General features: G+C 47.8%; 1 protein-coding gene across 2 annotated transcripts in view; it reads right to left on the bottom strand.

The window, feature by feature from the left end:
• Positions 1–5,791: 5,791 nt before the first annotated feature.
• PITHD1 (PITH domain containing 1) overlaps positions 5,792–13,932 on the bottom strand; it is a 97,595-nt gene continuing 89,454 nt past the window's right edge. Inside the window, exons 6-7 of one of the 2 annotated variants that reach the window (XR_010228034.1) lie at positions 6,428–6,603; positions 5,828–6,011 (exon numbers count right to left, since the gene is read on the bottom strand). Coding sequence is in view for 1 of the 2 variants with exons in the window: in XM_063954097.1 (XP_063810167.1) it covers positions 5,910–6,011 (102 nt within the window). In the remaining variant the exon portion in view is untranslated. Of the gene's footprint in view, positions 6,012–6,427; positions 6,604–13,932 lie in introns of both variants that reach the window. The other variant, XM_063954097.1, reaches the window with a different exon arrangement.

Below are 13,932 nucleotides of genomic sequence, written 5' to 3'. Positions count from 1 at the left end.
TGCCTCTGACACAATAAAACTGTACCTAGTATTCTTTAGACACTTAAACCAAACCCACTACTTCCACAATCTGAGAGGCACTATGCTTGTATGTATTTAAAAGCAGACCAGATATTCACTGAGCTATCCGTTTACCATAGCCCTGTAACAATAAATGTTTGATAATTGTGTTGTGTATACTTTTGTGATTTGAGTTAAAACTTTAGCCTGAATAATTGTAAAAATAAGAATTTACTTACCGATAATTCTATTTCTCGGAGTCCGTAGTGGATGCTGGGGTTCCTGAAAGGACCATGGGGAATAGCGGCTCCGCAGGAGACAGGGCACAAAAAGTAAAGCTTTAGGATCAGGTGGTGTGCACTGGCTCCTCCCCCTATGACCCTCCTCCAAGCCTCAGTTAGGATACTGTGCCCGGACGAGCGTACACAATAAGGAAGGATTTATGAATCCCGGGTAAGACTCATACCAGCCACACCAATCACACTGTACAACCTGTGATCTGAACCCAGTTAACAGTATGATAACAGCGGAGCCTCTGAAAGATGGCTCACAACAATAATAACCCGATTTTTGTAACTATGTACAAGTATTGCAGATAATCCGCACTTGGGATGGGTGCCCAGCATCCACTACGGACTCCGAGAAATAGAATTATCGGTAAGTAAATTCTTATTTTCTCTATCGTCCTAGTGGATGCTGGGGTTCCTGAAAGGACCATGGGGATTATACCAAAGCTCCCAAACGGGCGGGAGAGTGCGGATGACTCTGCAGCACCGAATGAGAGAACTCCAGGTCCTCCTTAGCCAGGTTATCAAATTTGTAGGATTTTACAAACGTGTTTGCCCCTGACTAAATAGCCGCTCGGCAAAGTTGTAAAGCCGAGACCCCTCGGGCAGCCGCCCAAGATGAGCCCACCTTCCTTGTGGAATGGGCATTTACATATTTTGGCTGTGGCAGGCCTGCCACAGAATGTGCAAGCTGAATTGTAGTACACATCCAACTAGCAAAAGTCTGCTTAGAAGCAAGAGCACCCAGTTTGTTGGGTGCATACAGGATAACAGCAAGTCAGTTTTCCTGACTCCAGCCGTCCTGGAACCTATATTTTCAGGGCCCTGACCACATCTAGCAACTTGGAGTCCTCCAAGTCCCTAGTAGGCGCAAGACACCACAATAAGCTGGTTCAGGTGAAACACTGACACCACCTTAGGGAGAGAACTGGGGACGAGTCCGCAGCTCTGCCCTGTCCGAATGGACAAACAGATATGGGCTTTTTTGAGAAAAAAACCACCAATTTGACACTCGCCTGGTCCAGGCCAGGTCCAAGAGCATGTTCACTTTTCATGTGAGATGCTTCAAATCCACAGATTTGACTGGTTTTAAACCAATGTGTTTTGAGGAATCCCAGAACTACGTTGAGATCCCACAGTGCCACTGGAGGCACAAAAGGGGGTTGTATATGCAATACTCCCTTGACAAACTTCTGGACTTCAGGAACTGAAGCCAATTCTTTCTGGAAGAAAAATCGACAGGGCCGAAATTTGAACCTTAATGGACCCCAATTTGAGGCCCATAGACACTCCTGTTTGCAGGAAATGCAGGAATCGACCGAGTTGAAATTTCTTCGTGGGGCCTTCCTGGCCTCACACCACGCAACATATTTTCGCCACATGTGGTGATAATGTTGTGCGGTCACCTCCTTTCTGGCTTTGACCAGGGTAGGAATGACCTCTTCCTGAATGCCTTTTCCCTTAGGATCCGGCGTTCCACCGCCATGCCGTCAAACGCAGCTGCGGTAAGTCTTGGAACAGACATGGTACTTGCTGAAACAAGTCCCTTCTTAGCGGCAGAGGCCATAAGTCCTCTGTGAGCATCTCTTGAAGTTCCGGGTACCAAGTCCTTCTTGGCCAATCCGGAGCCATGAGTATAGTTCTTACTCCTCTACGTCTTATAATTCTCAGTACCTTAGGTATGAAAAGCAGAGGATGGAACACATACACCGACTGGTACACCCACGGTGTTACCAGAACGTCCACAGCTATTGCCTGAGGGTCTCTTAACCTGGCGCAATACCTGTCCCGTTTTTTGTTCAGACGGGACGCCATCATGTCCACCTTTGGTAATTCCCAACGGTTTACAATCATGTGGAAAACTTCCCCATGAAGTTCCCACTCTGCCGGGTGGAGGTCGTGCCTACTGAGGAAGTCTGCTTCCCAGTTTCCATTCTCGGAATGAAACACTGCTGACAGTGCTATCACATGATTTTCCGCCCAGCGAAAAGTCCTTGCAGTTTTTGCCACTGCCCTCCTGCTTCTTGTGCCGCCCTGTCTATTTACGTGGGCGACTGCCGTGATGTTTTATCCCACTGGATCAATACCGGCTGACCTTGAAGCAGAGGTCTTGCTAAGCTTAGAGCATTATAAATTTACCCTTAGCTATATTTATGTGGAGAAAAGTCTCCAGACTTGATCACACTCCCTGGAAATTTTTTCCTTGTGTGACTGCTCCCCAGCCTCTCGGGCTGGCCTCCGTGGTCACCAACATCCAAAACTGAATGCCGAATCTGCGGCCCTCTAGAAGATGAGCACTCTGTAACCACCACAGGAGAGACACCCTTGTCCTTGGATATAGGGTTATCCGCTGATGCATCTGAAGATGCGATCCGGACCATTTGTCCAGCAGATCCCACTGAAAAGTTCTTGCATGAAATCTGCCGACTGGAATTGCTTCGAAGGAAGTCACCATTTTTTTACCATGGCCCTTGTGCAATGATGCACTGATTTTAGGAGGTTCCTGACTAGCTCGGATAACTCCCTGGCTTTCTCTTCCGGGAGAAACACCTTTTTCTGGACTGTGTCCAGAATCATCCCTAAGCACAGGAGACTTGTTGTCGGGATCAGCTGCGATTTTGGAATATTTAGAATCCACCCCTGCTGTTGTAACAGTATCCGAGATAGTGCTACTCCGACCTCCAACTGTTCCCTGGACTTTGCCCTTATCAGGAGATCGTCCAAGTAAGGGATAATTAAGACGCCTTTTCTTCGAAGAAGAACCATCATTTCGGCCATTACCTTGGTAAAGACCCGGGGTGCCGTGGACAATCCAAACGGCAGCGTCTGAAACTGATAGTGACAGTTCTGTACCACGAACCTGAGGTACCCTTAGTGATAAGGGCAAATTTGGGACATGGAGGTAAGCATCCCTGATGTCTCGGGACACCATATAGTCCCCTTCTTCCCGGCTCGTTATCACTGCTCTGAGTGACTCCATCTTGATTTGAACCTTTGTAAGTGTTCAAATTTTTTTAGATTTAGAATAGGTCTCACCTAGCCTTCTGGCTTCAGTACCACAATATAGTGTGGAATAATACCCCTTTTCTTGTTGTAGGAGGGGTAATTTAATTATCACCTGCTGGGAATACAGCTCGTGAATTGTTTCCCATACTGCCTCCTTGTCGGAGGGAGACCTTGGTAAAGCAGACTTCAGGAGCCTGCGCAGGGGAAACGTCTCGACATTCCAATCTGTACCCCTGGGATACTACTTGTAGGATCCAGGGGTCCTGTACGGTCTCAGCGTCATGCTGAGAGCTTGTCAGAAGCGGTGGAACGCTTCTGTTCCTGGGAATGGGCTGCCTGCTGCAGTCTTCTTCCCTTTCCTCTATCCCTGGGCAGATATGACTCTTATAGGGACGAAAGGACTGAAGCTGAAAAGACGGTGTCTTTTTCTGCAGAGATGTGACTTAGGGTAAAAAACGGTGGATTTTCCAGCAGTTGCCGTGGCCACCAGGTCCGATGGACCGACCCCAAATAACTCCTCTTCCTTTATACGGCAATACACCTTTGTGCCGTTTGGAATCTGCATCACCTGACCACTGTCGTGTCCATAAACATCTTCTGGCAGATATGGACATCGCACTTACTCTTGATGCCAGAGTGCAAATATCCCTCTGTGCATCTCGCATATATAGAAATGCATCCTTTAAATGCTCTATAGTCAATAAAATACTGTCCCTGTCAAGGGTATCAATATTTTTAGTCAGGGAACCCGACCAAGCCACCCCAGCTCTGCACATCCAGGCTGAGGCGATCGCTGGTCGCAGTATAACACCAGTATGTGTGTATATACTTTTTATGATATTTTCCAGCCTCCTGTCAGCTGGCTCCTTGAGGACGGCCCTATCTATAGACGGTACCGCCACTTGTTCTGATAAGCGTGTGAGCGCCTTATCCACCCTAAGGGGTGTTTCCCAACGCGCCCTAACTTCTGGCGGGAAAGGGTATACCGCCCATATTTTCTATCGGGGGGAACCCACGCATCATCACACACTTCATTTAATTTATCTGATTCAGGAAAAACTACGGTAGTTTTTTCACATCCCACATAATACCCTCTTTTGTGGTACTTGTAGTATCAGAAATATGTAACACCTCCTTCATTGCCCTTAACGTGTGGCCCTAATAAGGAATACGTTTGTTTATTCACCGTCGACACTGGATTCAGTGTCCCTGTCTGTGTCGACCGACTAAAGTAAACGGGCGTTTTAAAACCCCTGACGGTGTTTTTGAGACGTCTGGACCGGTACTAATTGTTTGTCGGCCGTCTCATGTCGTCAACCGACCTTGCCGCGTGTTGACATTATCACGTAATTCCCTAAATAAGCCATCCATTCCGGTGTCGACTCCCTAGAGAGTGACATCACCATTACAGGCAATTGCTCCGCCTCCTCACCAACATCGTCCTCATACATGTCGACACACACGTACCGACACACAGCACACACACAGGGAATGCTCTGATAGAGGACAGGACCTACTAGCCCTTTGGAGAGACAGAGGGAGAGTTTGCCAGCACACACCAAAAACGCTATAATTATATAGGGACAACCTTATATAAGTGTTTTCCCTTATAGCATCTTTTTTATATATTTCTAACGCCAAATTAGTGCCCCCCCTCTCTGTTTTAACCCTGTTTCTGTAGTGCAGTGCAGGGGAGAGCCTGGGAGCCTTCCCTCCAGCCTTTCTGTGAGGGAAAATGGCGCTGTGTGCTGAGGAGATAGGCCCCGCCCCTTTTTCGGCGGCCTCGTCTCCCGCTCTTAACGGATTCTGGCAGGGGTTAAATATCTCCATATAGCCCCCGGAGGCTATATGTGAGGTATTTTTAGCCAAAAATAGGTTTTCATTGCCTCCCAGGGCGCCCCCCTTCCAGCGCCCTGCACCCTCAGTGACTGCCGTGTGAAGTGTGCTGAGAGGAAATGGCGCACAGCTGCAGTGCTGTGCGCTACCTTAAGAAGACTGAGGAGTCTTCATGCCGCCGATTCTGGACCTTCTTCTTGTTTCAGCATCTGCAAGGGGGCCGGCGGCGAGGCTCCGGTGACCATCCAGGCTGTACCTGTGATCGTCCCTCTGGAGCTAATGTCCAGTAGCCAAAGAAGCCAATCCATCCTGCACGCAGGTGAGTTCACTTCTTCTCCCCTAAGTCCCTCGTTGCAGTGATCCTGTTGCCAGCAGGACTCACTGTAAAATAAAAAACCTAAGCTAAACTTTTCTAAGCAGCTCTTTAGGAGAGCCACCTAGATTGCACCCTTCTCGGCCGGGCACAAAAATCTAACTGAGGCTTGGAGGAGGGTCATAGGGGGAGGAGCCAGTGCACACCACCTGATCCTAAAGCTTTACTTTTTGTGCCCTGTCTCCTGCGGAGCCGCTATTCCCCATGGTCCTTTCAGGAACCCCAGCATCCACTAGGACGATAGAGAAATTATTATAACTGTTTTATTACAAATACTGTGCAGAGCACATTGAGCAATAAAAAGGTGAAATTTATTTAATCAAGGTTTACAAAGAAAAAGAAGAACATTTAATAGCAGCTGTGAATGAGCAACTGGTTGCGCTCAGCCAGGAGAGATTGCTGTGGCTCTAAGAGATAAAGTGGGACTGAGGGGTGATCTGTTTCACTTTGTGGTCAGCTGGATTTGCTGCAGATTCATAGTTACAGATGGTCACTTCATGTCGACGAGCCTGAAATGCAACAAACACATCAAGTCACACAAACAAGTTTCATAAAAGGAATGGTGTGGTGTAGTGTGTGTGTGTGTGTGTGTGTGTGTGTGTGTGTGTGTGTGTGTGTGTGTGTGTGTGTATATATATATATATATATATATATATATATATATATATATATACATATATACACACATATATATAACACAGCACTTGGTCTGGCACTCCTCGTTCCCGCAGGGTAACAGCTCCAGTGCCCTCCCTGAGCAAACAGGCTCTGTATAGGTTGGTGGAAGGCGGCACTCAGGAGACTTTCACAAATGTAGAAAAACGTGCTTTATTGTGAGTCTACGTTTCGGGAGTCGCACTCCCTTCCTCAGGACACAGCAAAACAAGGTGCCAAACAGTGCAAATACAATACTTAAATAACTTACCATCCCCTGGCTCATCAATCTCCAACACGGCCAGCGGCGTCCCGGTCCACGGAGCCCGCACTTCCGGATCTGGCTACATCCGCCCCTCCAGAGTGACGTCATTCCGTAGCCGGGCGACGCGGCCGCGGGGAGGGTGCACGCAGGCACTGAACGTCCGTGGTCATGGGGATGGATCCCTATGGTAACATAACAAAAATAAGAATTTACTTACCGATAATTCTATTTCTCGTAGTCCGTAGTGGATGCTGGGAACTCCGTAAGGACCATGGGGAATAGCGGCTCCGCAGGAGACTGGGCACATCTAAAGAAAGCTTTAGGATCACCTGGTGTGCACTGGCTCCTCCCCCTATGACCCTCCTCCAAGCCTCAGTTAGGATACTGTGCCCGGACGAGCGTACACAATAAGGAAGGATTTTGAATCCCGGGTAAGACTCATACCAGCCACACCAATCACACTGTACAACTTGTGATCTGAACCCAGTTAACAGCATGATAATAGAGGAGCCTCTAGAAAAGATGGCTCACTACAACAATAACCCGAATTTTTTGGTAACAATAATTATGTACCAGTATTGCAGACAATCCGCACTTGGGATGGGCGCCCAGCATCCACTACGGACTACGAGAAATAGAATTATCGGTAAGTAAATTCTTATTTTCTCTGACGTCCTAGTGGATGCTGGGAACTCCGTAAGGACCATGGGGATTATACCAAAGCTCCCAAACGGGCGGGAGAGTGCGGATGACTCTGCAGCACCGAATGAGAGAACTCCAGGTCCTCCTCAGTCAAGATATCAAATTTGTAGAATTTTACAAACGTATTTGCTCCTGACCAAGTAACTGCTCGGCAAAGTTGTAAAGCCGAGACCCCTCGGGCAGCTGCCCAAGATTAGCCCACCTTCCTTGTGGAGTGGGCATTTTAAGATTTTTGGCTGTGGCAGGCCTGCCACAGAATGTGCAAGCTGAATTGTACTACAAATCCAACGAGCAATCGTCTGCTTAGAAGCAGAAGCACCCAGTTTGTTGGGTGCATACAGGATAAACAGCGAGTCAGATTTTCTGACTCCAGCCGTCCTGGAAACATGTATTTTCAGGGTCCTGACCACGTCAAGCAACTTGGAATCCTCCAAGTCCTTAGTAGCCGCAGGTACCACAATAGGTTGGTTCATGTGAAATGCAGAAACCACCTTAGGTAGAAAATTTGAGGACGAGTCCTCAATTCTGTCCTTTCAGAATGAACTATTAAGTAAGGGCTTTTATATGATAAAGCCGCCAATTCTGACACCCGCCTGGCTGAAACCAGGGCTAACTCGTCACTTCCATGTGAGATATTTTAAGTCCACAGTGGTGAGTGGTTCAAACCAATGTGACTTTAGGAAAACTCAACACAACATTGAGATCCCCAAGGTGCCACTGGAGGCACAAAAAGGAGACTGTATATGCAGTACCCCTTTTACAAATGTCTGAACTTCAGGCACTGAAGCCAGTTCTTTTTGGAAGAAAATCGACAGGGACGAAATTTGAACCTTAATGGACCCTAATTTTAGGCCCATAGACAGTCCTGTTTGCAGGAAATGGAGGAAACGACCCAGTTGAAATTCCTCTGTAGGGGCCTTCTTGGCCTCACCCCACGCAACATATTTTCGCCAAATGCGGTGATAATGTTTTGCGGTTACGTCTTTCCTGGCCTTGACCAGGGTAGGGATCTTCAGGATCCGGCGTTCAACCGCCATGCCGTCAAACGCAGCCGCGGTAAGTCTTGGAACAGACAAGGCCCTTGCTGGAGCAGGTCCTTTCTTAGAGGTAGAGGCCACGGTTCGTCCGTGAGCATCTCTTGAAGTTCCGGATACCAAGTCCTTCTTGGCCAATCCGGAACCACGAGTATAGTTCTTACTCCTCTCCTTCTTATGATTCTCAGTACTTTTGGTATGAGGGGCAGAGGAGGGAACCCATACACTGACTGGTACACCCACGGTGTTACCAGAGCGTCCACCGCTATTGCCTGAGGGTCCCTTGACCTGGCGCAATATCTGTCTAGTTTTTTTGTTTAGACGGGACGCCATTATGTCCACCTTTTGTTTTTCCCAACGGTTTACAATCAGGTGGAAGACTTCTGGGTGAAGTCCCCACTCTCCCGGGTGAAGGTCGTGTCTGCTGAGGAAGTCTGCTTCCCAGTTGTCCACTCCCGGAATGAACACTGCTGACAGTGCTATCACATGATTTTCCGCCCAGCGAAAATCCTTGCAGCTTCTGCCATTGCCCTCCTGCTTCTCGTGCCGCCCTGTCTGTTTACGTGGGCGACTGACGTGATGTTGTCCGATTGGATCAATACCGCCTGACCCTGAAGCAGGGGTTTCGCTTGACTTAGGGCATTGTAAATGGCCCTTAGTTCCAGAATGTTTTTATGAAGAGATGTCTCCAGGCTTGACCATAAGCCCTGGAAATTCCTTCCCTGTGTGACTGCTCCCCAGCCTCGCAGGCTGGCATCCGTGGCCACCAGGACCCAGTCCCGAATGCCGAATCTGCGGCCCTCTAGAAGATGAGCACTCTGCAACCACCACAGGAGGGATACCCTTGTCCCTGGTGACAGGGTTATCCGCTGAAGCATCTGAAGATGCGACCCGGACCATTTGTCCAGAAGGTTCCACTGTGCGTGGAATCTGCCGAATGGGATTGCTTCGTAGGAAGCCACCATTTTTACCCAGAACCCTTGTGCATTGATGCACTGAGACTTGGTTCGGTTTTAGGAGGTTCCTGACTAGCTCGGATAACTCCCTGGCTTTCTCCTCCGGGAGAAGCACCTTCTTTCTGGACTATGTCCAGAATCATCCCTAGGAACAGAAGACAAGTCGTCGGAACCAGCTGCGATTTTTGGAATATTGAAAATCCAATCGTGCTGCCGCAACACTACCTGATATAGTGCTACACCGATCTCCAACTGTTCCCTGGATCTTACCCTTATCAGGGAATCGTCCAAGTAAAGGATAACTAAAATTCCCTTCCTTCGAAGGAATATCATCATTTCGGTCATTACTTCAGTAAAGATCCGGGGTGCCGTGGACCATCCCTACGGCAGCGTCCGAACTGATACAGTTCTGTACCATAACCTGAAATACCCTTGGTGAGAAGGGTAAATTTTGACATTATCTCCTTGATGTCCCGAGACATCATGTAGTCCCCTTCTTCCAGGTTTGCAATCACCGCTCTGAGTGACTCAATTTTGAATTTGAACCTCTGTATGCAAGTGTTCAAAGATTTTAGATTTTAAAATCGGTCTCACCGAGCCGTCTGGCTTCGGTACCACAATAGTGTGGAATAATACCCCGTTCCCTGTTGCAGGAGGGGTACCTTGATTATCACCTGCTGGGAATACAGCTTGTGAATGGCTTCCAAAACTGCCTCCCTGTCAGCGGGAGACGTCGGTAAAACAGACTTTTGGAAACGGCGAGGGGAATACGTCTCGAATTCCAATTTGTACCCCTGAAATATTATCTGAAGGATCCAGGGGTCTACTTGCGAGTGAGCCCACTGCGCACTGAAATTCATTGAGAACGGGACCCCACCGTGCCTGAATTTGTAAAGCCCTAGCGTCATACTGAGGGCTTGGCAGCGGCGGAAAAGGGTTTCTGTTCCTTGGAACTGGCTGATCTCTGCAGCCATTTTCCTCTCCCTCTGTCACGAGCAGAAAAGAGGAACCCTTTTGTCCGCTTGCCAACCAGGACTGCGCCTGATAATACGGCGTCTTATTTTGAGAGGCGACCTGGGGTACATCCCCTCTTTTAAGGCAATACTTCCAAATGCCGTTTGGAATCCGCATCACCTGACCACTTTACTGGAATAATTGGACAACGCACTTATACTTGATGCCAGTCGGCAAATATTCCGCTGTGCATCCTGCATATATAGAAATGCATCTTTTAATTGCTCTATAGGCAATAATATACTGTCCTTATCTAGGATATCATATTTCCAGTCAGGGAATCCGACCACGCCAACCCAGCACTGCACATCCAGGCTGAGGCGATTGCTGGTCGCAGTATAACACCAGTATGTGTGTAAATACATTTTAGGATACGCTCCTGCTTTCTATCAGCAGGATCCTTAAGGGCGGCCATCTCAGGAGAGGGTAGAGCCCTTGTTTTTACAAGCGTGTGAGCGCTTTATCCACCCTAGGGGGTGTTTCCCAACGCACCCTAACCTCTGGCGGGAAAAGGTATACTGCCAATAACTTTTTAGAAAATATCAATTGTTATCGGGGGGAAACCCACGCATCATCACACACCTCATTTTATTTCTCAGATTCAGGAAAACTACAGGAAGTTTTTCCTCACCAAACATAATACCCCCTTTTTTTTGGTGGTATTCATATTATCAGAAAAGTGTAAACTTTTTCCATTGCCTCAATCATGCAATGTGTGGCCCTATTGGAAATCACGGTTGTCTCTTCACCGTCGACACAGGAGTCAGTACCCCTGTCGGCATCTGTATCTGAGGTAACGGGCGCTTTAGGGCCCCTGTATGAGACGTCTGGACATGCACAAGCTGAGTAGCCGGCTGTCTCATGTCAACCACTGTCTTTTATACAAAGCTGACACTGTCACGCAATTTCAACAGTACATCCACTCAGGTGTCGACCCCCTAGGGGGTGACAACACAATTTCAGACACTCTACTCCGTCTCCTTATCATTTTTCTCCTCATACATGTCGACACCAACGTACCGACACACAGCACACACACAGGGAATGCTCTGATAGAGGACAGGACCCCACTAGCCCTTTGGGGAGACAGAGGGAGAGTTTGCCAGCACACACCAGAGCGCTATATATATATATACAGGGATAACCTTATATAAGTGTTTTTCCCTTTATAGCTGCTGTATTGTTATATACTGCGCCTAATTTGTGCCCCCCTCTCTTTTTTAACCCCTTTCTGTAGTGTAGTGACTGCAGGGGAGAGCCAGGGAGCTTCCCTCCAACTGAGCTGTGAGGGAAAATGGCGCCAGTGTGCTGAGGAGATAGGCTCCGTCCCTTTCTCGGCGTCCTTATCATCCTTTTTCTGTATGTTTTGGCAGGGGTTAAATGCATCCATATAGCCCAGGAGTTATATGTGATGCATTTATTTTAGCCCTATAAGGTTTTTTTTATCGATTTATTGCGTCTCAGGGCGCTGCCCCCCCCCAGCGCCCTGCACCCTCAGTGACCGGAGTGTGAAGTGTGCTGAGAGCAATGGCGCACAGCTGCGGTGCTGTGCGCTACCTTATCTGAAGACAGGATCGTCTTCTGCCGCCGATTTTTCCGGACCTCTTCGCTCTTCTGGCTCTGTAAGGGGGACGGCGGCGCGGCTCCGGTGACCCATCCAGGCTGAACCTGTGATCGTCCCTCTGGAGCTAATGTCCAGTAGCCTAAGAAGCCCAATCCACTCTGCACGCAGGTGAGTTCGCTTCTTCTCCCCTTAGTCCCTCGATGCAGTGAGCCTGTTGCCAGCAGGTCTCACTGAAAATAATAAACCTAAACTAAAACTTTCACAAAGAGCTCAGGAGAGCCCTTAGTGTGCACCCTTCTCGTCGGGCACAGAAATCTAACTGAGGCTTGGAGGAGGGTCATAGGGGGAGGAGCCAGTGCACACCAGGTGATCCTAAAGCTTTCTTTAGATGTGCCCAGTCTCCTGCGGAGCCGCTATTCCCCATGGTCCTTACGGAGTTCCCAGCATCCACTAGGACGTCAGAGAAAATACAACTATAAAAGTGCCAATATGACCACGATCGTGGATAACAGTGTAACAAGTCATAGTGCATAAGACACACATTGCAAACACAATGAGTGAGATCTGAAAGATCAACAATGAATGAAAACAAACAATGACATGTATAAAATATTAAAACACGGCACGCTACTGCTCTTATTAATATGCATAACTCGCTATCAAGCAAAGTGTGTTGGAAGAGCAGACAGAAGGCCACCAAACCCCTACACTTAGTGTGTACCCTCAGTGAGAAATTGTCTCGCCGAGGGACTAAAAACACGGGGTCTAAAGTAGCTGGACTATAAAGTTGTTTAGCATACTCACATTGATTTAGTGTGGTCTTTTAATATGCTGCATGATATTTATGACATGCAGATATACTATTTTATCCAATTTATCACCACTCAACCTTTTGTCTCATAAAAAGCTGCTCAGGCTTAAATATTCATTTAAACCACGCGGATGGATCGTGTCTAACTTATAGATCCATCTCGCCTCTAGTTGCAGCAATTTTTTGGCTCATTTACCCCCTCGCACTGAATCAGGGACCTGATCCACTATTTTGTAGCGAACTGAAGCAAGATTGTGGCGCTTCTGTACAAAGTGGCGCGCCACAGGTTGATCACTACTACCTGATGTTAATGCTGCCCTGATCGCAGACCTGTGTTGGGCCATCCGTTCTTTAAATAGACACTGCGTCTTCCCCACATAGTACAGGCTGCAGGGGCACACCAATACATAGATTACAAATGTTGAATTGCATGTTAGTGGTTTATGGATTCTCAACTTTTTCCCAGTATGGGGATGTGAAATAAAATACCCCGTCAGCATATAGCTACACATGGTGCAGCCTAGGCAGAAAGTGTGTCGCGGGTTGTATCTTTGTAAATCCCGTGACATCATTCTTGACCACCAGATCTTTAATGTTGGAGCTACGGGTGTAACAGGGCATGATTTTGCTATGTTTTAAACTAGGTAAATTAGGGTCGGAGGTGATCATGGGCCACATTTGTTTAACTTTTTTATTGGTCCTTCTGCTGGTAGTATTAAATTGATTTACCCAAGCAATCTTGGGGGCAGAGGTTGTGGGCTGTTTGACCTGTAGTAATTCCTGTCTGTTCTTGGATTTGGCCCTTGCGCATGCTTGCTTCAAGAGGCCTGCCGGATAACCCCTTTGCAAGAATTTATTAGTCATAGCTTCTAATTGACCCTCCAGTTCATCAGGGGCGCTGGTGATTCTGCACACCCTGAGGAACTGGGAATATGGTAAGCCTTGTATTAAAGCTGGAGGGTGAAAACTGTCATATCGGAGAAGTGTATTGCGGTCCGTGGGCTTGGAGTATATTGTGGTCTGCAGCTCACTATCTCGTATCAAGATCTTAGTATCCAAAAAGCAAATTTCAGACCTGTGAGTGGACAGCGCGAGTTTAAATCGGACTGGGAGAGTTATGTTTTTCTACTAGCCTGCCTAGGGATCCCTCGTCCCCAGTCCAAAGCAGCAGAAGATCGTCTATATATCGCGTATAAAAAGCGATACTTTGCGATCTCTACGTCCTCAAAAAACAATTGTTTCTCCACCTCCCACATGTATGTATGTATTGGCTAGCGATGGGGCCACCGCTGACCCCATCGCACAGCCGGTCTTCTGAAGGAAAAACCTACCATTGAACAAAAAGTAATTATGGCTAAGGGTGTAATCCAGCAAATTAATGAACAGGTCCACATAAGGGCCCGAGTACCTGGAGTTATTGGTGATAAGGT

The sequence above is a fragment of the Pseudophryne corroboree genome, chromosome 2 (assembly GCF_028390025.1).
Source record: "Pseudophryne corroboree isolate aPseCor3 chromosome 2, aPseCor3.hap2, whole genome shotgun sequence".
NCBI lineage: Eukaryota > Metazoa > Chordata > Amphibia > Anura > Myobatrachidae > Pseudophryne > Pseudophryne corroboree.
Note: the sequence above shows the minus strand (reverse complement) of the source record. Positions and strands in the feature narration are given on the sequence as shown.